The sequence below is a fragment of the Vombatus ursinus genome, unplaced genomic scaffold, assembly GCF_900497805.2.
Source record: "Vombatus ursinus unplaced genomic scaffold, bare-nosed wombat genome assembly UNPS02005286.1, whole genome shotgun sequence".
In the NCBI taxonomy this organism is placed as follows: domain Eukaryota; kingdom Metazoa; phylum Chordata; class Mammalia; order Diprotodontia; family Vombatidae; genus Vombatus; species Vombatus ursinus.
In genome coordinates, this window is record NW_020945064.1 from 8,873,761 (window position 1) to 8,898,863 (window position 25,103).

Here is a 25,103-nt window from a genome sequence, read left to right on the forward strand (position 1 = left end):
GAGAGTGAAAAGAAAGTATGAACTACCTTTCTTTCCATCTCCCAACCCTGATGCTGGTGTCTTGAAGACTGCTGCTTCCTTCTCCTTGCTTGACCCGGCTCAAAATGAGACACTCCTCTGGGACTTTGCGCTCTGGCCGCCATGTCTTCCCTCTGCCTGTTGGCAGCAGCTGGTCCTCCTTGTCGTGATGGTGACGATGATGACGAAGGTGATTTGATTTTTGCTGTTGATTTCCCGAGATCCCTTCTCTTCTCTTTCCGTGTCTAGCTGGGAGGGCTGGCGTGCCGGCCACCTTCTGCCATGTCACACAGCATAGTGTTATACAAGCAAAGAATTTTGGCTAAAATCCAAAAAACATTACCCAGAAAAAAAGGCAAACTGTGAGTGATACCCAATCATGTTGTTCTTCTGTGAAAAGACCTGGAAGTTGTTGGACGGTCAGAGTTATGCTCGTTCCCTTTTTTGTTTTGTTTTGTGTTTTGTTTTCCTCTCCTTTCCCCCATCTCTGTATGTAGAACTGTCATTTTTGCTAAGACAATCTCATTAGATGAAAAAGTTAATAAACAAAATGGCGACTCCAATGTTTAGCAAGATCACCATGACTACCAGAATAGGAGCTGAACCCTGGAACAGAGAGAGAGAAGGAAAGGTGAATGTTATGGTCACAATAAATGCATAACTTTCTCCTTATTGGATAAACCTTATTTCCCCATAAACCAAACTATCAGGAATTAAAAGGAAAGAGGGATGAGAGATTGTCAACAGTTTAGGGACCAGTGGGGTTAAACGTACACATTTCACTAGAAGACAAAGGACCAAAAAAATCAGGTGAAACAAGAGGTTGCCACGTATACCACTTTCTAATTGGGACCATCAATGACTGGTTTGCAAATAGGATAATGAGCGATACTAGCTCTTCCTCATTTTCTACCTGAAATGATGGATCTCAGAACTACTTATGGCCTTGACAGAATGGACCATGGATCCCTCTGGTTACTCCTTTGGAAGATAAAAGAAGGGCTTCTTAGGGATAAGTGATTGATGACTCAGGCAGGCATATATGAGCCACCATGGTGTACGTCCTTGCTGGTGGCCACTTCAGAATGGCCCATGTTGTCCACACTATCCCACACTCTAGACCTCACCCTTGAAATTCACTGCCATACAGCCCTGCTGAAATAAAGAATCCTGCTTCCTCCAGACCATATACATAAGCTGCTTTCCCATATAAACTATTTTCCTATCTGCTTTTTAGTACTGGAGGCTAATTGGTAGCACTGCTTATCTCTCCCTTCCCTCACTCCAGTTATTCAAAAGCCACGGATGAAGGGAGGAAACCTAAGTTCAGGTCCTATGTCAGAAGCTTCCTAGCTACGTGACCCTAGTGGGCAAGTCACTTCACCTCAGTCTGCCTCAGGTTTCCTTCTCTGCCAAATGGGGATAATAATGGCACCTTCCTCACAGGGGTGTTATGAGTACCAAAAGAAATAACATGTAATAAGAGAAGCTAGTGTTTATATGGCATTTAAGTAAAGTTTACAAATGTCTTTGCAAGTATTATTTAATTTGATCCTCACAGAGGTAGCTGCTGTTATATATATATATATACACATATATATACATATATATACATATACACATATATATACATATATACACATATATATACATATATATACTATATATATATATATATATATATGAGGAAACTGAGGCAGCAGAGGTTACTTGCCCAGGACCACAGCCACTAAATGTCTGAAGAAGGATTGGATCCGGGGTCTTCCTAACTCTGTAGCAGCTAGGTAGTGCAGTGGATAGAGGGCCAGGCCTGGAGTCAGAACATTCATCTTCCCGAGTTCAAATCCAGCCTCAGACACTCACCAGCTATGTGACTGTGGGCAAGTCACTTCACCCTGTTTGCCTGTGATTTCTCATCTGTAAAATAAGCTGAAGAAGGGAATGGCAAACTGCTCCAATCTTTGCCAAGAAAACCCCAAACTGGGTCACGAAGAGTTGGACGTGACTGAAAAATGGCGGAACGACTGAATTTCCTGACTCCAGATCTAGGGCCTTATCTACTACGGTGAATCCACTTGAGTTCAAATCGGGCCCCAGATACTTCCTAGCTGTGTGACCCTGGGCAAGTCACTTTACTTCTGTTTTCCTCAGTTTCCTCATCTGTAAAATGGGTGTGATAATAGTACCTATCTCCCAGCGTTACTGTGAGGATCAAATGAGATCATATTTGTAAAGAGATTCACTATGTAAATGTTGGCTATTATTAGTGTTTTGCAAGTTAAAACTAAGCTATTAAGCTAAGAGGTTTTTCTGTGTGTGTGTGTGTGTGTGTCTGTCTGTCTCTGTCTCTCTGTCTCTTTCTCTCTCCCTTTGTCTCTCTGTGTCTGTCTCTTTCTCTCTTTCTGTCTCTCTGTCTCTCTCTGTCTCTGTCTCTTTCTGTCTCTCTCTCTGTCTCTCTCTCTCTGTCTCTGTCTCTCTGTCTCTCTCTCTGTCTCTCTGTCTCTCTCTGTCTCTTTCTATTTCTGTCTGTCTCTCTCTCTCTGTCTCTCTCTCTCTCTTTCTGTCTCTCTGTCTCTCTTTCTGTCTCTCTGTCTGTCTCTTTCTCTCTCTTTCTGTCTCTCTCCCTGCCACTTGGCATTTTCTTCAGCTTCTTCTCTGAATCCTGGAATGCTGAATCCCTGCTTAGATCATCCAAATGCTCAGCCCTTGGACACAAGAGCATCTTGGCTCTGGGGCTCGCTCTCCGACTCTCCCCCACCCCTCCACACTCCCAATCCTTTTTGTCATGGTCCTCTCCAGCTCAGGGATTTCTAACAGCAGCTTCTCCTCAGCCACAGCTGCTGTTGTTGGGCAAAATTTGTCTGAAACCAATCAGTGTCCCTGATGCACCTCAGTGTGATAGGAAATCTGCAGTGAGATTCCTCGGAAGCCGCAGCGGCTCCCACACGCCAGCCCCTCCAGCCAGCCTGGTCGGCAGAGTGGACCGCATTGGACAGGAATGATAACGACAGAGGGGATGGGGGAGGAGGAGGAGATGGAGGGAAGGGTAGAGCCAGGATGCTCTGGCAAGCTTCTGTGGCCCCTGCCCACTCTGTCCAGCAAAACCATCTGAGTGAGGGACCTGCCATGGAAACTCAGGCTAGAGGTTTCATCGGGAAACACATCTGCCGAATCAGTAGGGGAGAAGACCCCCACCTGGCATCTTAGGACCAAGTTGTCAGAATGGCGTTTCAAAGCCTCTCTTGTCTGGAAGACACTGCTCTCTCGTCTGGAAGACGCTGACCCCCATATCTCCTTGAATCAAAACCAGGAGAGCTCGGTGTGTGCAGGCTGCAGCAAAGAACAGACACACCCTGGGCTGCAGGCCTGGCTTCAGTTTTCAGGGATCGTGAGAATCCTGACTATTCCTTCCGTCCCTTCCCTAACCCTGCAGATAAAAATAAGTAAACTGAGGCACAGTTCTTTATTCAGCTGTTTCTACTTAGCTGATTTTGAATTTAACTCTTCTGTTTTAAACAGACTTCTTTACAAAATTACACTAGATAGGTAGGTAGATATTTTAACCAAACACGAATGAAAGATTAGAGTGTGCTCCAAGTTAAGCCTGGATCTGCAAGGTTGGGGCCCTGAGTTAGACAGTAGAGGTCTTGGTGTCTTAACGAGGAATGTTCTAGGTATCACTATACCCAGCTTAGAGTGAAGGGTTCTAGAATCTCCCAGACTGGCTCCAGCTCTTTTCTGCCTTGGGCCTGAGCTCTGATGAGGTATGTTTTAGGTATCACTATAGCCAGCCTAGACTGAAGGGTTCTAGAATCTCCCAGACTGGCTCCAGCTGTATTTTGTCCTGAGCCCGGGTAGGTCTGAGCTCTGATGAAGAATGGTCTGGGTATCATAACTTTACCAGGCCTAGACTAAAGAGTCTCAAGATTCTCCCAGACTGGCTTAAGCTCTCTTCGGCCATGGGCCCTGGGCATGGGCTCTGTGGCAGAGGCCATGTAGCTGGGCAGCATTTTCCATCTGTCTCTGTCTCATCTCTCTGATCTATTTTAAAGAAGCTTCCACACTGGCCCTATTAACATTTCCTCCTCTGGAGCTTGGGGGGGGGAGTGATGGAAGGAAGGGGGGGGCAGGGAGAGCTGTCTCCCAAGCCTTGGAGCTTGCTGGAAAGGCTTACGTGGTTGCATAGCAACAAGGTCAGGGAGCCAACCACAGGGAAGGATTTCTCAGAACCTCTCCCAGCAGCCAGGTAGCTGTCCTGGATTGGTAAATGTTGCTCTGTCTGCCTGCTTTCCAGGACCCTTTTTAAGATACTGACTCCCCAGCCTTGCCCCGCCCCAACCTCCTGAGTTGAAACTAAACTCAGCAATTCTGGGTAGTCTACCACTGGTCATCTCCGTGCGTGTTTCAATCCCCTCTCTGAAGGTGGCAGCACATTGCTAGGGAGATATTGCACTTGGTGTGGGTTCTCACACAGGAAGCCGACCTGCCCCAGCCCAGGGGAACAGGACTCCGACTGGGGAAAAGCAATAGTTCCCCTGCCCTCTCCTGGAGCTGGAATGGTCCTCAGTAGCCATCGAATGGAACCTGTTCACTTTCCAGGGCCCTGAGACCCAGGGAGACCGAAATAGCTGGCCAAAAGTCCAAGGGCTGACTGGAGGGCCCGCACAAACAAGGTTGCATTGGCATAGAGGGCTAGACCAAAGCTATTGTACCGGGGATTCTGGAACCCAAGGAGTGTGATTTGCCCCACATCCCACAGAGGGAAGACTGAAGGTGGGGATTTCCAGGGTCACTCTTTGGGCCAGGGCAGTGGTCTTCTCTCCCTGGGTGGTCTGAGTCTACAAGAGGCTTTTCTGACTGACTGGCATTTAGCTAATGGGTGTCTGCTCAGGATGTACAGGTATAGATAGCTGTGTGGCCCCAGCAAGTCACTCAAGCTCCCTCCTCTCCAATTTCCACATCTGTGAAATGGGGACAATAATAGTGCTTGTACCCCTCCCCCTGCTGATTCCCCTTTGTGTCATGTCTTCCTTTATTAGAATTTAAGGCACTTGAGGGCAGGGAGACTGTCTAGCAATAAACAAGTAGCACGGTGGATGAAGTGCTGAGTCTAGAGTCCAGAAGATCCAGCTTCAAATCAAGCCTCAGACACATAATAGCTGTGTGACTTTGGACAAGTCACTTAACCTTCATCTTCAATTTCCCCATTTGTAAAATAGCAATAATGACAGCACCTATTTCCCAGGGTTATTGTGAGGATTAAATGAGATGATATTTATAAAGTACCTGGTACACAGTAAGTGCTTAATAAATGCGTGTCCTCTTCTTTCTTATATTTGTATATCCAGCACTTAATATACTGCTTGGCACACAGGAGGTGCCTAATAAATGCTTGTTCCCTTCCTTCTTATATTTGTATCCCCAGTGCTCAGTATAGTGCCTGACACATAGTAAGTTGTTTCCTTCCTTCTTATATTTGTATCTCCAGCACTAAATGCAGTGCCTGGCACGCAGCAGGTGCCTAATAAATACTTGTTTCCTTCCTTCTGATATTTGTACCCCCAGTGCTCAGCATGGTGCCTGGCACATAATGGGCTGTTTCTTTCCTTCCTGGATTTTTATGTCCAGCACTAAATATGGTGCCTGGAACACAGTAGGCGCTTAATGAATGCTTGTTTCCTTCTCTCTTATATTTATATCACCAGTGCTTAGTACAGTACCTGGTGCATAGTGGTGCTTAAATGTTTGGGTTTTTTTCCTTCTTGTATTTGTATCCCTAGTTCTTAGTACAGTGCCTGGCACACAGTAAGTGCTTAATAAAGGCTTCATCATTCATCAGTTATATTCATTCATCAAATAAAACAATGTATGTAAAGCACTTTATAAATATCATAGTACTATGTGAATGTCACCTGAGAGAATATCTGTAAAGTACTTAGTACAGTGCTTAGCATACAGCTGGCGCTTAATAAAAGTTTGTTTCCTCCCTCCCTTCCCTATTATATTCATATCCTTTTCTGTGCAGAATATGACATGAATCTGCTGAGACACAAATTCCCTTTCACTCTTATCCCTAAATTAGGAAGCTTCCCATTCCAAAACTAAGGCCTTGGAGCCTTCCTTTCCCTCCCCAACATCATGAAAATAGTGCCATAAAAGGGAAGCTGTTATTCCCATTTAACAGGTGAGAAAACTGAGGTCCTGAGGCGGTGACGTGATTCACTCAGGGTCACGTGGTAAATGAATGTAGCCTCCTTCCAAGAAGGTATGGCAGCCTGTCAAAGGGGGGAGACGTCTCTATGCTGTCTCCAGGACAATTGCCAGAGATCTCTGACTCATCCAGAGAAACAGGTTTACTGGCAATCGAAGTAACTGGCATTTCTTGATTTTCAGTCCAGTCCTGATATTCAGGAGACTCTTATCTCTAAAGTAATAAATACGTAATAAGTGTCTCGGGTGCAGAGGATTGGAGATGTACTTGGAGATGGGAAGAATCCTGTCACTGACCCTCAATAGCAATGTGACTGGCTTTGGGCTGGTCACTCAACCTCTGCGCCTGTTTCTTTATCCATAAAATGGGGATGATAAGACAGTAAAACTATGGTGAGATGGAAAGGAGATCATGTATGTCAAGCAATTTGCCCATTAGCATTACTGAAATGTCCACAGTTGTTGATCTGACTTAATGGGCTATTGCAGGGTTCCCCAGAAGCCCGGTGTCACGCAGCATAGCTGAGGCTTTTCTGGGGGGAGCTGGAGAGGCCATGGCGGTTCTCAAAGCGCTGGCAATGGCCTGCACCAAAGTCATCATCTCATTTTGGCTCAAGCCCTTGGGCCTCATCCCAACCCCAAAGCCATTCACCATGGGGGATGTCAGAATGAACAAGAAATGGGCCCCAGGCCTCAAGCATGGCGGCCTGGGTTTGGAGCCCCTTGGAGGTAAAGACCACCGAACCAAAGTCTCCTCCCTCTGATCTGAGGGGCAGAGGGGCATGGACCCTCCTTTCAGTCCTCAGGCACCCACTGAGTAGATGCCGTAGATGTTTAATGACAGAGAGAGAGAGAGAGAGAGAGAGAGACAAAGAGATAGAGACAGAGAGAAAAATACAGAAAGAAAAAGAGGTAGAGAGACAGAGAGACACAGAGGCACAGAGACAGAGACAGAGAGACAAAGAGAGAAAGAAAGAGGAGAGACGGAGAGACAGAGTGACAGAAAAAAAGAGAAGAGAGACACACAGAGATAGAGACAAACAGAGAGACAGAGAGAGAGAGAAAATAGTAAATAGAGCACCAAGCCCAGAGTCATGAAGACCTGAGTTAAAATCTAGCCTCAGACACTTACTAGTTGTGTGACCCTGGGCAAGTCACTTAGCCCTGTTTGCCTCAGTTTCCTCATCTGTCAAATGAGCTGGAAAAGGAAATGGCAAACTATTCCAATATCTTTGCCAAGAAAACCCCAAAAGGGATCACAGAGAGTCAGACGCGACTGAACAACTGCCAGATTAATCTTCCCCAAACATGGATTTCATCAAGTAACTCCCCAGCTCAACCTTCAGGGACTCCCACTACCTATGGAAGAGCCCAAACTCTTGTTTCCAAAGCCCCTACAATCTGACCCCAAGCCACCCCTTTAGCCTGATCTCCCCTCTCACTGATGTAAATCTTCTTGAATAAAACACCCCAATTTCCTCCCTCTGTGCCCTCGTCCATCCCATTCCCGTGCTTGGGATGCCTTCTCCCCCTTTTTCTGCCTGTCCAAGTCCTACTCATCTCTCGGCAGCCTAAGTCAAGGCCATCGCTTCCATGATGGTCTTAGAGCTAGCCCACAGTGCTCATTTTCTCCTCCTGAATTCATAGTACACACTGTCTGTGACTCATTTGGTGACTGATCTCATCACATCTTCTAGGGTCATGAGCTACAAGAGACCTTACAGATCATTCTGTTCAACGCTTTACTTTCCAAAGGAGGAAACTGAGGTCCAGAGAAGGAAAAGGACTTACCCAGGATCACTGTGGTTGTGAGAAGCAGAGCCAGGATTTGAACCCAGATCTTTGCCTTCATAGGCATTGATCTCTTATTTTACCTTTCTTGTACACCTGCACCATGTTCTCTTAACTAGATGATGAGTAGCCCAATGGGAGGACCAAATCTCATCTCGTCTTCCTTTGTATCCCCCATAATGATTCATATCCCCCATAATGTTCCCTTCCTTCTTATACTTGTATCCGCAGTGCTCAATATGGTACCTGGCACATAGTGGGCTGTTTCTTTCCTTCTTGGATTTGTATCTCCAGCACTTAATACAGTGCCTAGCACACAGTAGGTGCTTAATGAATGCTTGTTTCCTTTCCTCTTATATTTATATCACCAGTGCGTAGGACAATACCTGGCGCATAGTGGTGCTTAAATGCTTAGGTTTTTTTTTTTTTTTTTTCAAAAGCTTCGTACATTTGTGATGTTCAGTAAACATTTGTTGAAAGGAGACTTGAGATCTGGGGGACAGGACACTCCGGCAGCCAAGCCAAATTCCCCAGCCTCAGGGGACGGAGACACAGAGAGCAAACATGGTTTCTCTCATCGCCAGGGGAGCACTGAATGGATCTGGGATCATGAAGCAGTTTAGCTTCTCCATTAAGTGGGGGCTGGGCTAGAAATGGGGGAGCCCTCATGGGCCTGTTGCTGGGCTCATGCTCTTACTCTAAATCATCCCCTCACCTGATTCCTTCTGGTTTCCCAGAGAGTGAGAATGTCTACAAGGCCATCCTCCCTTGGGTGCAGGGGGCTGAAGTTACGTTCTTGATCTGTGCATGCTTGGTGGAGGGCCAGGAAGGAAAGTTTAACCTCTCCAGCTCCCTCCCCTCCCAAGGCCAACCAAGGCAGGCCAGGGAGGTGGCTCAGTGGATAGTGTACTGTACTCAGGTCAGGAAGACCTGAGTCCTGCCTTAGTCACCTTACTAGCTCTGTGACCCTGGACAAGGCAGGAACCTCTCTCAGCCTCAGCTTCCTCTTCTATAAAATGGGGATAATAATCACTTAAATAATCGCTTAAATAAAAGCACCTTAAATATAACTGCTGGCTATTATTATCATCCCAGAGAAACAATTCTCAGACTGCCCCATGTTTACCTAATAATAATTACTGTTATTATAATAATTATAATGAAGGAGAAGGAGGAGGAGGAGGAGGAAGATGAAGAACTAACATTAATATAGCACTTCCTATGTGCCAGGCATTGTGCTAAAAACTTTACAATGACCTCATTGATCCTCATAACAACCCTGAAAGGTAGGTGTGATTATTATCTTTATTTTACAGACGGAGAAACTAAGGCAAACAGATTTTTTTAAGGTGACTCACCCTGGGTCATACAGCTGGTAAATGTCTGAGGCTGTATTTGAACTTGGGTCTTCTGAATCTGGCCTGGTTCTCTATCCAATATGCCCCCTAGCTACCTAACAGATGTACCAATCACTTAGCTGACTTGAGGAATTATTTCAAAGAAGTTATAAAACTGTATAGATAGGAGGGGCTTTTCCAACCAGTTCAATACTAGATGCTAGGACAGGATGAAGGATGTTGATTCTAACCACAGTCGACCCATATTCTCTGGAAACAAGAGCCCTTTCAGGACCTGTGCAAAGAGGGTTGGGTAAAATCATGTCACTCATTCTATCACTAGAGGCCTGGCTGGCTACATTTTGTAATAAAACTCTCTCTTGAAGTAAAACAGGGCTGTTGGGCCTTCTGGGTCCATCCATACCAGGATGGGAGGTCATGGGAGCCTGATGTGATGATAGCTGATAACAAGGCCGTGCCTTTGTGGACTGTGGCATGGAAACCGCACAGGAGAATTCCTTGGGGGCCCACCAAACACCATTCCCCAGGGTTCCATTCAGCAAAAGAGTGAAAAAGAACGCTACTGAGCAACAACACAGTCAAATCTCTGAAAGACCCTCCTCTCACCAGGACCCTGGGAACATAATGCTGAAGTTAACACCCCCAGGTGCTCATTTGGGGAAACCAAGGCACGGAGGGACATGGGAATAGGACGCTTTCCGCCTGCTCTGGCTGTCAATGGCAGAACTCACAAACAGAGTCTAAAGTCTAGTTCTGTGTAACAGTACTCCCTGGGGGAGAACCTGGCTGGGCTTGGCAAAGAGTTATTTGTCTGCCGACAAGGAGATGCTGTCAAAACTCCATGCGACTGCAGCGGGATTGTGAGGGGAGGGGTAGCAGCTCATTCTCTTGGAAGCAACTGAAGGTACGCTGCCCCAGCCCCCCTGAGGAGGCCAATAATAGAGGCTGCTGTAGCCACGAGCTGCTCTGGCTGTGAAGTCTGTTTACCTGAGTTTGTCTTATGCAGAGTGAAGCATACAAACCCATGTTTCTCACTCTGGTAAACACCCAGGCCCCAAGTCACATGAATTTTTGATTCTATACAAATGCACACACAGCTGTTCATATGCAATCATCATGTCATAAGTATCACCCTCTCAGACTCAATTTCCTCATCTGTAAAATGGGGATAATGGGAGCACCTACATCCCAGGGTGGCTGTGAGGACTAAATGAGGTAACATAGGTATCTGTCTTTTACAAGTGGCTGCGTCTTCTCAGTCGACGCATGCTAACAAACATCTGATTGGGCATCTTTGTATGCTCTTTGAGACCTCCCTCTAACAGATAGCCACCAGCTTATAGGCACTTTGGAGATGGCAGCTCTGCACAGGATGTTCAAGGACAAACATTTATTGAGAGTCTCCTATGTGTGAAACTCTATCCTGGGTACTGGGGAGACAGACATTAACAAAAATGAAACAGCCCCTGCCCTCAAGGTGCTTCCTGTCTATCAGAGGAGATAACATGTATAGAGATAAAGCTAAAGGGAGGGGGAGAATGGAGCCAAGAAGAGATCAAGCAGAGTGTTCTGTCGGGGGGGAGGGGGAGAGAGAGAGGAAGAGAAAGGGAGAGAAAGGAGGAGAAGAAGAAGAAGATGATGAAGAAGATGATGAAGATGAAGAAGAAGATGAGGATGATGATGATGGAGGAGGAGGGAGGGAGAAGGGAAGAGAGACAGAGCTAGAGAGAGACAGACAGAGAGAGGGAGGGAGAAGGGAAGGAGAGAAAGAGAGACAGAGAGACAGAGTCAGAGAACATTAGCAGTTGGAGGAAAGGCTTCAGAGAGAAGGAAAGATCTGAGCTGAGCTTTGAAGAAAGAAGAGGATATTAGTTCAGAAAAATCAGTGCATTCTATGCATGAGAGATGCTTTATACACAGAACTGGTGGATGGAATGATTAATTCAGAGAACAGCCAGTAATCCAGTTTGCCCAGAATAACAGACATCATGTTTCCCTTCCACACTTAATGGGACCTCTGTGTGTGTGGGCTGGAGTTATATTATACAGGGCATTAAGTCCTAGGCTTAAAGGATTTCTTTCCTATACTAAGGACAATAGGGAGCCACGGAAGGTTTTGATCAGGGGAATAATTTGACCAGACCTATGCATTAAAGGGGATTGTTATAGTAACTCATGAAGTAGGTAGAGGACCGGGCCTAGAGTCAGGAAAACCGAGTTTCAATCTAGCTTCAGATATTTACTGGCTGTGTGACCCTGAGCAAGTCACTTAATCCTGTTGGCCTCAGTTTCCTCATGTGTAAAATGGGCTGGAGAGGGAAATGGTAAACCACTCCAGTATCTTGGCCAAGAAAACACCAAATGGGGTCATGAAGAGTCAAATGAAACAACTGGACAAAAAATGAATCGGAGTGGGGAGAGACAGGAGAAGCATAGGCCATCATGAAACTTTTATAAATATAATTTTTAATAAAGACAATTATAGTAATGAGAAATAATAATATATAACGAATATGATTATTGTAAACATATTAATAATAATTTTATAAATGTAACTTTTAAAATTACCAAGGCTATTACAATAGTTCAAGAAAGAGGTGAAGAGGACCTGAGCTATGTGGGAGGCCATCCGGGTGCAGAGCAGGGAGTGGCTAGTGATGGTGCGGCACTGCAATTGACAAGATGTGGCGATGGATGGCCTATGGAAAGCGAGGCAGAAAGAAGAGCCAAAGATGCCTCTGAGGCTGGACCCCGGACGGCTGGCCCAATGGTATGGCTCTCAAGAGAAACAGAGAAATTTGGGCGAGGGTTGTGTCAGGTGGAAAGTGATGGGTTTGGTTTTGAACATTTGAGTGTGGGATGTTCATGAGACACGAGGCTGGAGATTCCCAGTAGAAGCTTGGAGATGTGGGACTGGACTCTGGGAGAGAGCCCAGGGCTGCTTTGGGCTGGGCCTTCTCTTCTCCCTCTACATTCTTTCCCTTGTTATTCTCATTTGCTCCCATGGGTCCACTTATCATCTCTACACAAATATTCCCAATTCTCTACATCAAGCACTGTTCTCTGGGGGGATCAGCACCTTAAATGAAATGCCTTGACCCTAAGTCATGCCCTCTGTGAGGCAGGTGCGCTAGAAGAGAGAACTTCCTGACCCTCTCATCAACAGCCATCTGACTCCGGGTGCTATATTGGATTTCATCATTGCCCCATCTTCATGCAAGATGACATCAATTCTAAAACTCACATTTCCTCAGTCTCCCTCCACTTTGGGGGCCCTCCCTCCCTCTGATTGGGAGCTCCTCCCAGATCTTCCATTTAAGGAGGTGGGCCATTTCCCACTTGGCTGAAGGACTTTGTCACATTCTCTCTCTCCTCTCTCCCCTCCAAAACGCTTTGCAGTTCTTTGGTATATACTGTCTTCCCCTATTGGATTGTGAGCTCCTCGAGGTGGGAATGGTCTTCTACCTTTCTTTGCATCCTCAGAACTTAGCACAGTGCCTGGCACACAGTAGATGCTTAATAAATGCTTATTGACTGGTTTAAGGCCACCTCTGCATTCCCTTGATCCCCACCTTCTATTTTCCTACCTAAATAAGCTCAAACATAACTTAGTGACCTAAAGAATCCAAGAAGCTTTTCAACACCCAAACAAAGAACATAATTCTTCAGCCTTCACCCTGCCAATCAACGGGCTTGTCTGAAAATAGCCCCACAGACACACGATCTCACGAACATATATATCCTAGCTGCTTTGATGAGGAAAATAAAGTTGTAAGTAGAAGCTGGTATTTTGGTCCCAGCAAGGGAGGAGGGGGATGGCAAAGGAGGGGGGCAACTGTATCTGTGTGTAAGTATGCAGCGGGGGCGGGGCAGGAGTATTTTAAGAATCAGCCAACTGGCAAGGATGACAGATGGTCACAGAGACTTCAGGTAGAGGCAAAAATAGGCCTGCTTTGCGACAGGACAAATTTCATGGATGCAGCCTCATCTCTGTGAAGATGAGACATGTTCATTCCCCCAGATGGCCTCCTAAAGAGGCACTTCCTGAGAGAGACAGAGACAGAGAGAGAGCCACAGACACAGAGACAGAGACAAAGAAAAAGAAAATTTTCCTATCAGGACATGGGGGTATCCTGTAACAACAACAATCACTAAAATTTTAATAGTACTTTAAGGTTTGAAAGGCACTTTATGTATGGGAACCTGACTGATCTCCATAATAACCCTGTAAAGTAGGTCCTGTTATTAGCCCCATTTTACAGATAAGGAAACTGAGGCCAAAAGCAGTTAGGTGACTGGTCCAGGGTCATACAGCTAGTATGTGTCTGTGGCAGGATTTGAACTCAGGTCTTCCTGATTCTCAGTCTTGCCTTCTACTCGCTCCCGCACCCAGCTGACTACTGAAGGAATGCAGATATGTTTCAGATGAGTTACAAGAGACTCAGCCCAATGTGATGGAAAGAACACTGTGATTGGTAATAACAATATTAATTATAATATAATATAATAATACAACAACTCATTATAATATTATATATAATGTAATCTATTATATAATAATAATACTAATAAAAATAACTAGCATTTATATAGGATTTTAAGGTTTGCAAAGCACTTCACAAATATTACTCCTTTGTTCCTCACAACAACCTTAGGTGCTATTATTATTCCCATTTTACAGATGAGGAAACTGAGGCAGACAGAAGTTTAAGTGGCTTGCCCAGGGTCACACTGCTAGTAAATGCCTGAGGCCAAATTTGAATTCGGGTCTTTCTGACTCCACAGACTTAGTGTCCCATGACATCTGAGAGTGATAAGTCCTGAGCAGCCATGTAGCCAATGTTTCCCATTCTCGTCTCTCCAGGAATCTGCAGAGAGGCTTCTTTTCAGCTATGATGTCTTATGAGTCTAAAAACTCTTATCCCCTTTCAACGTTCTACCTGGACACGGGGCCAGATTCTCTTCTGGAGTGTGACCCGAATGCTCACGGAACTGGGAGTGTAATAGATTCACGGAATCACATCATGTTTGTCCTGGAAGGACCCTGAGAGATAAAGGGGAAACAAACCACTAATCCTAGCCCCGAGTGTGAAATTCCCTGTTGGAAATTAGGAGACCCGGCTTTAGTTCTAACATCTATGCTCAAGTGTCGACCTAAGTGAGTTATTATATGGTAAACAGTAAATTTAATATTCTTATGGTAAATGGTAAAACGTCACTTATATAGAATCTAGAATCCAAATGACCAGGAAGTTCATAATTCCCCAAAGACTAAAATTCCTCTCTTCCCTTAAAATAACACCCATCCCCTGTATAATGTTGTTAGAAAGAGCACTGTCTCCGGAGGGCTGAGGGGTTAAAATCCCATTCCTGAGGCCTACAATACCTGAGCGACCTTGGGAACGTCACTTAACTTGCTGGGGCCTCAGTTTCCTCATCAGCAAAATGAGGGGTAGGGTGAGACTGAAGGCCTTCTAAGGTCCCTTATAGCCACAGAGCCAGAGGCCCGCAAAGATTCTGTCGTGATCATATGCAGTCATTCTAAACTTGAAAGTGGGTAATCCATGTGTGATCTCTAGGATAACCAAAATAGTCAACTAGAACATTCCATTTCCCATTCTGGATTAAATTCTGGATTGTGGATATTCTGGATAAATGGGAGTGTAAGCTTTTGGGTAATTATGGTGTAGGTGCTGAGAACATAGGGAGCAGGGGCCAGAACATAGGCAGGTCACAATACCTGCTCTTCAGGAGCTGGCATTCAGGGTGGCACAGCGGGTAGAGTGCTGGTTTGGGAGTCAGGAAGACCCGAGTTCAAACTCTGCCTCCAAGACTTATTTGCTGTGTGATTCCGGGCAAGTCACTTAATCTCTCTGAGCCTCAGAAACCCTGTACTTGGATAAAACAAATCTCACTGCCAAGCTGTAGGTTTGCAGGTGAACCTCAGCTATAGGTCTTCCTTATGTCCCCAAGGAGCTAATGGGGAAACTCTCCCTGGCAGCTGAAACTGGAGCATCTGAGAGGATCTGGGCTAAGAACCTAAGCCCTTTCCTCATCTGGAAAATGGGGATAATAACAACTGGCACATTCTGTTTCACAATGTTGTTGTGAGAGTCAAATAAGATGGTGTGGATAAAGTGCCAGGCAGACCTTAACATACTACATAAACACAAGTTACTATTAGTTTTGACCCAGAGACCACATCCTGATGTGTTTTATGGGACTAGTACTGAAACTTGGGGAGGATGTAGGGAACAAGAGGAGGTTAAATGCTGTTCCCACTTCCAGATGGGTATGAGCCCATTCCACTACCTTCAAGACTACACCAATGGATAAACCATCCCACCTTCTCATTGCTCTAAGTGAAATGCAAACCATCCCACTACCTTCAGACTTTACCCATGGGGTAAGCCATCCCACCTCCTCATTTCTCCAATTGAAGTGCAAACCATCCCACTTACCTTTGGTCTCTCTCTGAGCCCCATGGAGGGCCACGCCAAATGCATCCATGCATCCTCTGAACACTTGAGAAGAATAGCTCCCATTTCTATGGGGTTTTAAGGTTTGGGAAGTGCTTTCGGCACAAGCCTGAGAGGTAAGTAGTGCAAGTATTATTATTCCCCATTTCACAGATGAGGAAACTGAGGCTCAGAGAAACTAATCGACTTGCCCATAGTCACACAGGTAGGAAGTATCACAGGAGGGATCTGGACCCAGGTCCTCTGACTCCAAGTCTAGGGCTCAATCCACTAGACCACAATGCCTCAGTACTGTCTGAGAATTCTCCACATCCATATCCATAGACCCTAAGCTCCATGAGCTCCCCCTCCCCATCTCTGCATCTTGACTCCCCTCACTACTCTCAAGGCTCAGCTCTCAAGAGCTACCTCTTACAAGGGGGCTCTCCTGCTTCCCACCATTGCTGATGCCACCCCAATTTCTACGTGTTTAGCCGTCTGTGTCTGGGTTACCCCCATACCTAGTAGAACAGAATCTCCTTGAGGGCAGGGGATATTTCATTTTAGCCCCACACTTAAGAAGTGCTTGGCCTTCCTGGGGCTCCTCACACAGAGAAACCTACCTCTTGTATCTATGCCTTTTACTGTGGCCCTGCCCCAAACCTTGGACAGCTCCTCCTCACCTCTGCCTCCAAGAATCCCTTCCATCCCTCATGACCCAGCTCGAACACTATCTTCCCCATAATAAGCCTTCATAGCCTTCTCTCATCTTCCTGCAAGATCATATCAACCTGTAAATTCATACCTCCTCAGTAGCCCCTGCTCTTAAGTTAGGGTTAGGGTTTCTCCCTCTGATTAGAGAGGGTGGAAGGCTCTTCCCAGAGCTTCCACTTAAGGAGAGTGCTCAGCCATCTCCTATTTCCCCACCTAGCTGCACTCCTGGACTTCATGCTTCATCCCCCTGAGTACCCTGCCCCTCAGACACTTTTCAAGTGCTGTCTTTCCCCATTAGATTGTAAGCTCCTTGAGGGCAAGGGCTGTCTTTGCATCCCCAGCACTTAGCACAGTGCCGTGAATATAGTAGGCACTTAATAAATGTTTATTGCTTGACTGGCTGGTCCCCCTCAGCTGCTAGTGCCCTCCTCTTCTTAAACTACCTTCTTTAACTACCTTATATATGTAGATGCTTTCTTCCTCAATAGAATGTCGGCTTCCTGAAATGGCAAGGACCATTTCTTTTTCTTTCTTTCTTTTTTTTTTTGGTCTTTGTATATATTTGGCATTTAACATATGGCCGTGCATAAAGGAGGTTCTTATCAAATGCTTATTGTTGATTATTGAATTGAATGAGGGCAGGAACTGTACCTTATCCAAACTCTGAATCTCCCCCATGCACTGGAGAGCTGTGTACACAGCAGGTGCTTAATAAAGATTTATTGAGTTGCCCACTGGGCAGTTCAGCAGTTTGTGATTTCCTGTGGGGCAGTGATCCCTGTACCTGGCCCCTTCTCACTCAGTCTCATAGATCCAGCCCACCTCCAGCTGGGACGTCTAGCAAGAGGGGCAGGGGGAGACACGACTGATCACACACTACGAAGTGTGCCAGGGGATGATGAAGGTAGCCCAGCATCCTGGGTAGGCCACTGGGAGCATCTATCGGGGAATCCCAAACCTAAGACCCTGCTAATGGAGAGACCATGCGACATAGTGGAAAAAACATTAGATCTGGAGTCCAAAGACCTGGCTTTAAATCCTGTCTCTGATGCTTCCTGCCTGTGTGACTACGGGCAAATCACAGCCCCTCCCTGGGCTTCGGTGTCCTCATCTGTAAAATGAGGACTTCGGACTAGATGTCCTCTGAGGTCCCTTCTTCTAAATTCACCATCCTCTACGGAGGACTTCCGCCATCATGAGAGCTCCCCTATGGCCTGGCTCTTCCCCCACGCTGAAGACAAAGAGACATGCTATACTCACTTACCGTACTGGACTTAAGCTCATTCCCATTTTCCTCATCAGATTCTAGTGCAACAGGTAAGGATTTCTGGGGTGGGGAGAAGGTTAAGTCCCATCTCAGCAGCCGCGGCTCGGCTTTGTCCCCGAGCCTTAGATTTTCCAGTTTTTGCACTGTGGGTTCAGCAGAAGACGACGGCCTGAAATTCTCCTTATTCTGGGACTTGGACCTCAGTCTCTGCACCCCGAAGGCCCTGTCGTCGGAGCGGTGATCGTCCACCAAGCTCCGGCAGGCCCCCGCTTTGCTGTAGTGTCTTTTTTGGGTGTGCACCTCTTGCATATAAGAATCCATCCTCATGAGGGGCTTCATCTCCATCTCGTAGTTGCTTAGCTTCTCATCCAACTCCAGCAGCTTGGGATTCCCTGAGCTGTGGTTGTTGGATCGGTGGTGGGAAGTCCACGAGAACGGAGCAGGGGAATCCGCCCACCTCTCCCGGGGCTTGTGGTTCCCCGACGAAGACGATGACGGGTGCTTGTGACCCGAGCTGCGGCCGCGGTAGTCATCCCCTGGCTGGCAGCTCCGCAGGGCACCACTCCGCACCCCTCTTGACCCCCCTACCTTCTCCTCGCTCCAGCTGTTGGGTCTTAGGTAGTCCCCACCGCGGCCCTCTAGCAACATCTGGATCTCCCCACCTCGCTCTTCATCCACAGAGATCTGCCGGGAGAAGTGGGCGCTCTTGTTTCGGAAGGTTGGGACTGGTGGTGGTGTGATGGAGGGGCTGGCAGGGAAGCTCTGGAGGGGGCTGTCATCAGGGGTGAGGTCGGAAGGGGTTGTGCCTTTCCGGTACAGCTCAGGGCTCTCCTGTTGCAATGGGGTCCCTGTGGAGATCACCTCGATATCGTCGCTGGAATTCTGACGCTTTGGCCTCTGGCATTCAAGTCCTTTATAGAGGAAGATAGGAAGAGGAAACACAGGGTCAAGGTCACCCAGAGAAGAGGGGGTGGTCCTGAGTGGGTAATCTCGTCGTAGGAGGACTCAGAGGGTAAGGGGCTCTAAAGGGCTGGAAGCAAGGATGCAACGGGGCACAGAACAGAGTTAGCCACCCAGGCCCTGCCAGGGCAAGATTTTAGTGACGACATACTCGTTGGTCTCCCCATATTAAAAGCCCCAACATCATATGATGGCCTTGTTTCCTGCTCATCTCCCTATGTAGGAGCCTCTTGCCTGACCTCCAAACAATGATGAATTATCAGTAACGTCCACAGTCATGGTTCACCCTTTCTGACCCCATCATTTATTAACAGAAAAGGAGAAAGAAAGAAGAGATAAAAATAGTTAAAATTGGTATGACATCTTTCAGTTTTTCAAAGTACTTACCCATTCGCCATATTCATTTGACCCTTTCCATTAATGCTGTGAGGGCGGCCAGGTATTATCATGCCCATTTCACAGATGAGGAAATTGAGGTGCAAAGTGGTATAATAGGAGTGAGTGCTGGATTTATAGTCAGAGGATGTGGGTTTAACCCTGGCTCTGACATTTGTTACCTATGTGACCTTGGACAAGTGACTTAATCTCTCCAGTCTCTAGTTTCCTCATCTGCAAAATGATGGAATGGGATCATGACCACCTAGATCTCTTCTAACTCAAAATCTATTAAGTTAAATGACTTGGCCAAGATGACACAGCTAGTTAGTCACAATACAAAGACTAGAATCTGCATCTCTAGGTGACTCCTTTCAAGACTGCAAGATTTTCTCCCCTCTGGTGCATGAATGGATGTTGAATTTTAGAACTGGTCCATGCTTTAGCCAACTTACCTGGGATCTCCTTTTGCCCTGAGTCACTCCTGGGGGGGGGTGTGTATGGGGGGTGGGAAGGATGAGCAGGAATAATGTAAAAATGGGTCATCAAGCATGGCTGGCTAGATTGGAGTGAGTCTGAAAAGAGTCTTAGAAGGATGGTGGGGCCCAAGCTGAGCATGAGTCAGTGATGCAGGATTGTCATTAATAAAGTAGAGGGTGTAGATATAAATGGACAGTTTTATAACCACTCATTGATTTAGCATGGTCAGATTCTTACTAGAGGACTCCTCAATTCTGGGCTTCAAAACCTGGGGGATACAGAGGAAAACAATGAAGGAGACAAAGAAATGGTGGACGGTTCTCCGAGCAAAGGTGAAAGAACTAGGGTTATTTATCCTAGAAAAGGAAAAGTTAGAAGGAGACTATTACAATGTTAAGAATGGTAAGGATTAGTAGGCCTACTCAGGTAGGATAGGAGGAGAGGAGGGCAAATTGCAGGATGAGGGTTTTTTCTTCTTCAGTTGTTTCAGTTGTGTCTGACTCTCTGTGACCCCATTTAGGGTTTTCTTGGCAAAGATACTGAAGTAGTTTGCCATTTCCTTCTCTAGCTCATTTTACAGATGAGGGAACTGAAGCAAACAGGGTTAAATGACTTGTCCAGGGTCACACTGCTAGCAAGTGTCTGAGGACAAACTGGAACTCAGATCCTCCTGACTCCAGGGCCGGCACTCTATCCACTGAGCCACCTAGTTGCCCCCATGAGGGGCTTAGGTTAGATAAAAAAATTTCCCATAACATTGCATTGTACATAAGGGTTATTACAAGAGAAAGTAGACTCATTCTCCCACAAAACTGGCAGTTTCCCCTTCTCTGGGTTTCAGCTTCCTCTTCTATAAAATAAGGGGTTTGCACAACCTAACCGCCAAGTCTCCTTCTGTTCTAATGTTCTACCAATCTGTAAGTCTCTGTGATCTCCGGTGTGCTGAGACCTGTGGTCCAGCTAGAAAAAGGGTAGAGTCATGATAGAGAATGTATCCTTGAGGGCAGGGACTCATACGTGTGTGTGTGTGTGTGTGTGTGTGTGTGTGTGTGTCTCCTTAGCATAATTCCTGGCACATAGTAGGCCCTTAATAAATATTTATTGACTGAGTGACTAACATATCAGTACTCCTAGATATCATATTCTTGAGAGTAGAGACTTTCTCTCTCTCTCTCTCCCCATATGTATATATACGTATGTATGTATAAATGCACACACACACATATATTTGTTTGTATGTGCGTGTGTGTATCCTTAGCACTTAGCACAATGCCTGGCACACAGTAGGCTCTTAATAAATGTTTATTGATTAACTGACAAATCAGTGTTCCAGCTCAAAGGGTCAGAGGATTTACAGTTGAAAGGGACCTTAAAGATTCCTGAGAGGGAGAAGCTGAAGCCAAGAGAAGGGGAGTGATTTGCCCAAGGTCATGCAGACAGTAGTAGGCCAGAGCTGGGATACAATCTGGGTGCTCTGATTCCAGAAGTCCATTGCTCCCTGGTTATACCACAGGGCTTCTCTAGCTGCCTTTCCCCGATGTGCCCCTTCCTCCTGCCTCCTGCTACTTGTTGGCTGCGAAATGGATTGAAGCAGGTTTGCAAAGTGAATGAATGAAGCATTGGGGCATTCTAATAGGTGCCCTGGAGGCTGGTCCCATCCACAGCCTGTCTTGTCCTTCTTGTCCACCCCACCCCCAAACAGCTAAGCCTATAGGCTTGCCTTGTGTGATCCTCTGTGCCCTTATTCCATCCATCCTGCGGCCACAAGGGACCCCAGAGACACCTGGAAGTTCCCAGTTGTACCCCTCTAGCTCCCTGCTCTCCTCCAAGGCCCCTCCTATGCCTAGTCAGGCCTTCACTCTAGCATCGCAGGGATATTAAATCCACATATCAACTGAGCCATTCACCTCCCCCCAGCCCAGTTCCAGCTTTATGCTGCCACTTCTCCATCGCTGTCCTCCTGGTCACAAGTGTGATGGACCCTCACTAAATTTCAGGAGGCAGGAGAGGAAGGGGCCTTTGTCTTTAAACCTGATGCTTGGCCCTGGCATGCCACAGGTGGCACAGGGTCATTCTACCAGTGCCCCTCAGGGTGGCACCCTCATGCTTCTGGGCCCAGGAAGTCCCAGAGCCGGAGGCCCAGAGCCTGGTGAGAGCTCCCAAGGGAGGGCACTGGTAATGGCACTTGGAGAGGGCACTCGTGAGGGCGCTGGCAGAGGGGCGCTGGTGGCAGCCCTGTGCCATACTGCTCATCTTCACAAGCCTGCCTTTGAGCAGCTCAGCCAGCTGGGAAATGATCTTTGGCTAAAATTAGTTCCTGAGCATGTGATATTCCTGGAAGAATCATTGTTAAAATGCACAACAGTACGTGCAGCCTTTACGCTTTGATTCCAATGTCCCTGTTCCTCTTATTCTTTTCCTGGGACTTCTAAGGCCCCAGAGCTAGCCAGCCCCAAGTCTTCCCTGCCTGCCTCCTGCACCCATAGGCCAACTACCTCATTCAAGGTCTGAAGGGATTGGGGATAGAATAAAACACTCTGTGGGAATTGTAAGCAATTTAGCCTCCAACCTGGCTCATGCAGAAATTAAAAGGTGGAGAATTCCTTCACAGCAGGGTCACTGAACTATAGGGACCCCATTCACTCAGGACTCTCAACACTTATGCAAAATGGGCTGGGGCTCCTAACAAACACAAAAGACCCATATTTAGTTGTCAGGATGGTTCATCAAGTAACAGGTGCCTATGTTTTCCCACCACTGTCCTGGCTGCTGGACATTGTCCCATCCAGCCCAAGCCTGTCCAGGGCTGCTCTGGCTCAAGGCCCAGACTATGGTGAAGTCGACCTCAACATCAGGTTTGGGTTTGGGAATGCTGGCCTTGTAAAGGCTTCTAAAAAGAAACAGAAAAGACACCAATGGTGGAAAGACCAAGGAAGGAACAAATTAAACACAAGATAATGATGCATCATCTAAAACATCACTTCAAGAGCAGATAGAGAATTGGAAAGGTCTCTGAGCAGAAGATTCTGTATGGGTGAGGGCCTAAGGATCTGTAAAAGTGGTTGGAATGAGGCTGGGTTAAACTATTTGGTCCAGGAGCCAGGGTGGGATTGTAAGAAAGAGGTGAGCTTGGGATTAAGTGAGAAAGAAAGAAAGAAAGAAAGAAAGAAAGAAAGAAAGAAAGAAAGAAAGAAAGAAAGAAAGAAAGAAAGAAAGAAAGAAAGAAAGAAAGAAAGAAAGGAAGGAAGGAAGAAGGAAGAAAGAAAGAAAGAGGAAGGAAGGAAGGAAGGAAAGAAAGAAGGAAAGAGCAGAGAGGGATAGGAAAGAAGGAAGAAAAGAGAAAGGAAGACAGGGAAGAATGGAGAAAGGAAGAAGGAAAAGAAAAGATAATCATTAAAATAAGTAAACAAGTTCAGAAAAAGGATACAAAGAAACAGGATTCATCCAGTTACTACTTATTAAATTTAATGTATCCTCTTCAAAAACAAAAAAGTATGTAAAAGGAATGGATGGTTTTATCTGCAGTTCTCTTCTTTCTTCTCTATGTATTTAAAGGTCTGTGTTTAATGACTGTCAAATTCATCATAAAAGGATGAAGAGGAGAAAGCCTGGGTGGTGGGGAGAGGGCAGTGCAATGGGGGTTTTTTGGGGGGTGAGGCAATCGGGGTTAAGTGACTTGCCCAGGATCACACAGCTAGTGAGTGTTATGTGCCTGAGGTCACATTTGAACTCAGGTCCTCCTGATTCAGGGCCGGTGCTCTATCCACTGCACCATATCGCTGCCCCAAGTGCAATAGTTTGAAAACTTTGTCTCTGACTTGCCAGCATGGGCCCACTCGGGCCTGCCCCAACGTGGATTCTCCAGGCTGCCCGAGTTCTCTGCCCACCGAGAAGACCCAGACAGGTGGTCTCTTTGGTTTTGTTTATTTGTTTGTTTTTTGGCAATTGGGGTTAAGTGACTTGCCCAGGGTCACACAGCTAGTAAGTGTCAAGTGTTTGATCTGAGGCCGGATTTGAACTCAGGTCCTCCTGACTTCAGGGCCTCTACCCACCGCTCCACTTAGCTGCCCCTGGAGAGGTGGTCTCTTCAGAGTTCAGGTGCTTAGCTGTGTCTGGGGGCTGTATTTCTGAAAGCCCAAGGCCTTCCCAGTACAAAGAGGAGTGAGGCTAAAGGGTTAGAGCTTGTACGAACAAGGAGAGAGACTGTCAGGAAAGGGAAACACAGCACGGAGACAGTAGACATAGAATTAATCTTGGAGCCAGAAGAGTCCTGGGTTCAAGCCCTGCTACTGACACACCTACGTGACCCATCCAGAATAAGTCAAACCAACAAGCCTTTATTAAGCAGGGTTAAATCCCTTAATGTCTCAGGGCCCCACCCATAATTGTAGGACAGTGGGTTAGTCTCTAAAACCATGCATTACAGATCTTCATTAGGTAGAGGAAAAGTCACAACTAAATCAGGGTGGAAAGGGCCTCATACGGGCTCTGGTTCAACCCCCTCCTTTTTGATGGGAACACTGAAGCCCAAGGAGGTGACGTGACTTGTCCAGGATCACACGTTGTCCTTGTCAGAGGCAGAATTTGAACCCAGATCCCCTGACTCGAACACCATTGTTCCTCCTGCTGTACGGTGCTGCCTCCCTCCCCGAGCAGTCGTTGCCCTAAGAAGGGAGGCCTGGGTACCTCCTCCCAACAGGGAGCTCAGACCGTGAGTGCCGAGAAGTATGCACATGTGTGTGTTCATGGACACACACGCAAAAATGCATGATGTGGAGGGTGGGGGGTGGGCGCCAAGGCAGCGCTAACGATCCAGGCGGATGAACACCAGACACTGTTCTGGGCTGCTCACTCCCAACCCAGGAATTAAAAATGCCATCAGAAGGTGCTGACAGACCCACAAATCTGTTTGGTTCTACCAGGAACAAGAATCTTCTGCAACGTACAAGGAAAGGAAGGGCCAGCTGTGATGAGGACAACGTACAGCTTTATACACATACCACACACACGCACGCACATGTATACACATGCACAAACACACAAACACGTGCATACAATATACACATGCATACACACAAACGCAGGCACATGCACACACATATACACGTACTGCACACATACAAGTAAACACACAAATATATGCACATGTGCACACAATACACACAAATATCCATGCATACACACAAATATGTGCACTCACAATACACACACCCAAACACATACATGTGCAATGCAACAACGCACACACACTTACACAGCCCACGCATATACACACACAATACACACACATGCACACACATATACACGTACTGCACACATACAAATAAACACACAAATACATACACATGTACACACAATACACACAAATATGCACACAAACATATGCACTCACAATACACACACCCAAACATATACATGTGCAAAAAACAATGCACACACATGGTTTCTACATGCACACATGCACTCACACAT

General features: G+C 46.5%; 1 protein-coding gene across 1 annotated transcript in view; it reads right to left on the bottom strand.

The window, feature by feature from the left end:
- Positions 1-543: 543 nt before the first annotated feature.
- JPH3 (junctophilin 3) overlaps positions 544-25,103 on the bottom strand; it is a 191,426-nt gene continuing 166,866 nt past the window's right edge. The window contains exons 4-5 of the mRNA XM_027845741.1: positions 17,814-18,727; positions 544-624 (exon numbers count right to left, since the gene is read on the bottom strand). Of these exons, the coding sequence (XP_027701542.1) occupies positions 544-624; positions 17,814-18,727 (995 nt within the window). The remainder of the gene's footprint in view (positions 625-17,813; positions 18,728-25,103) is intronic.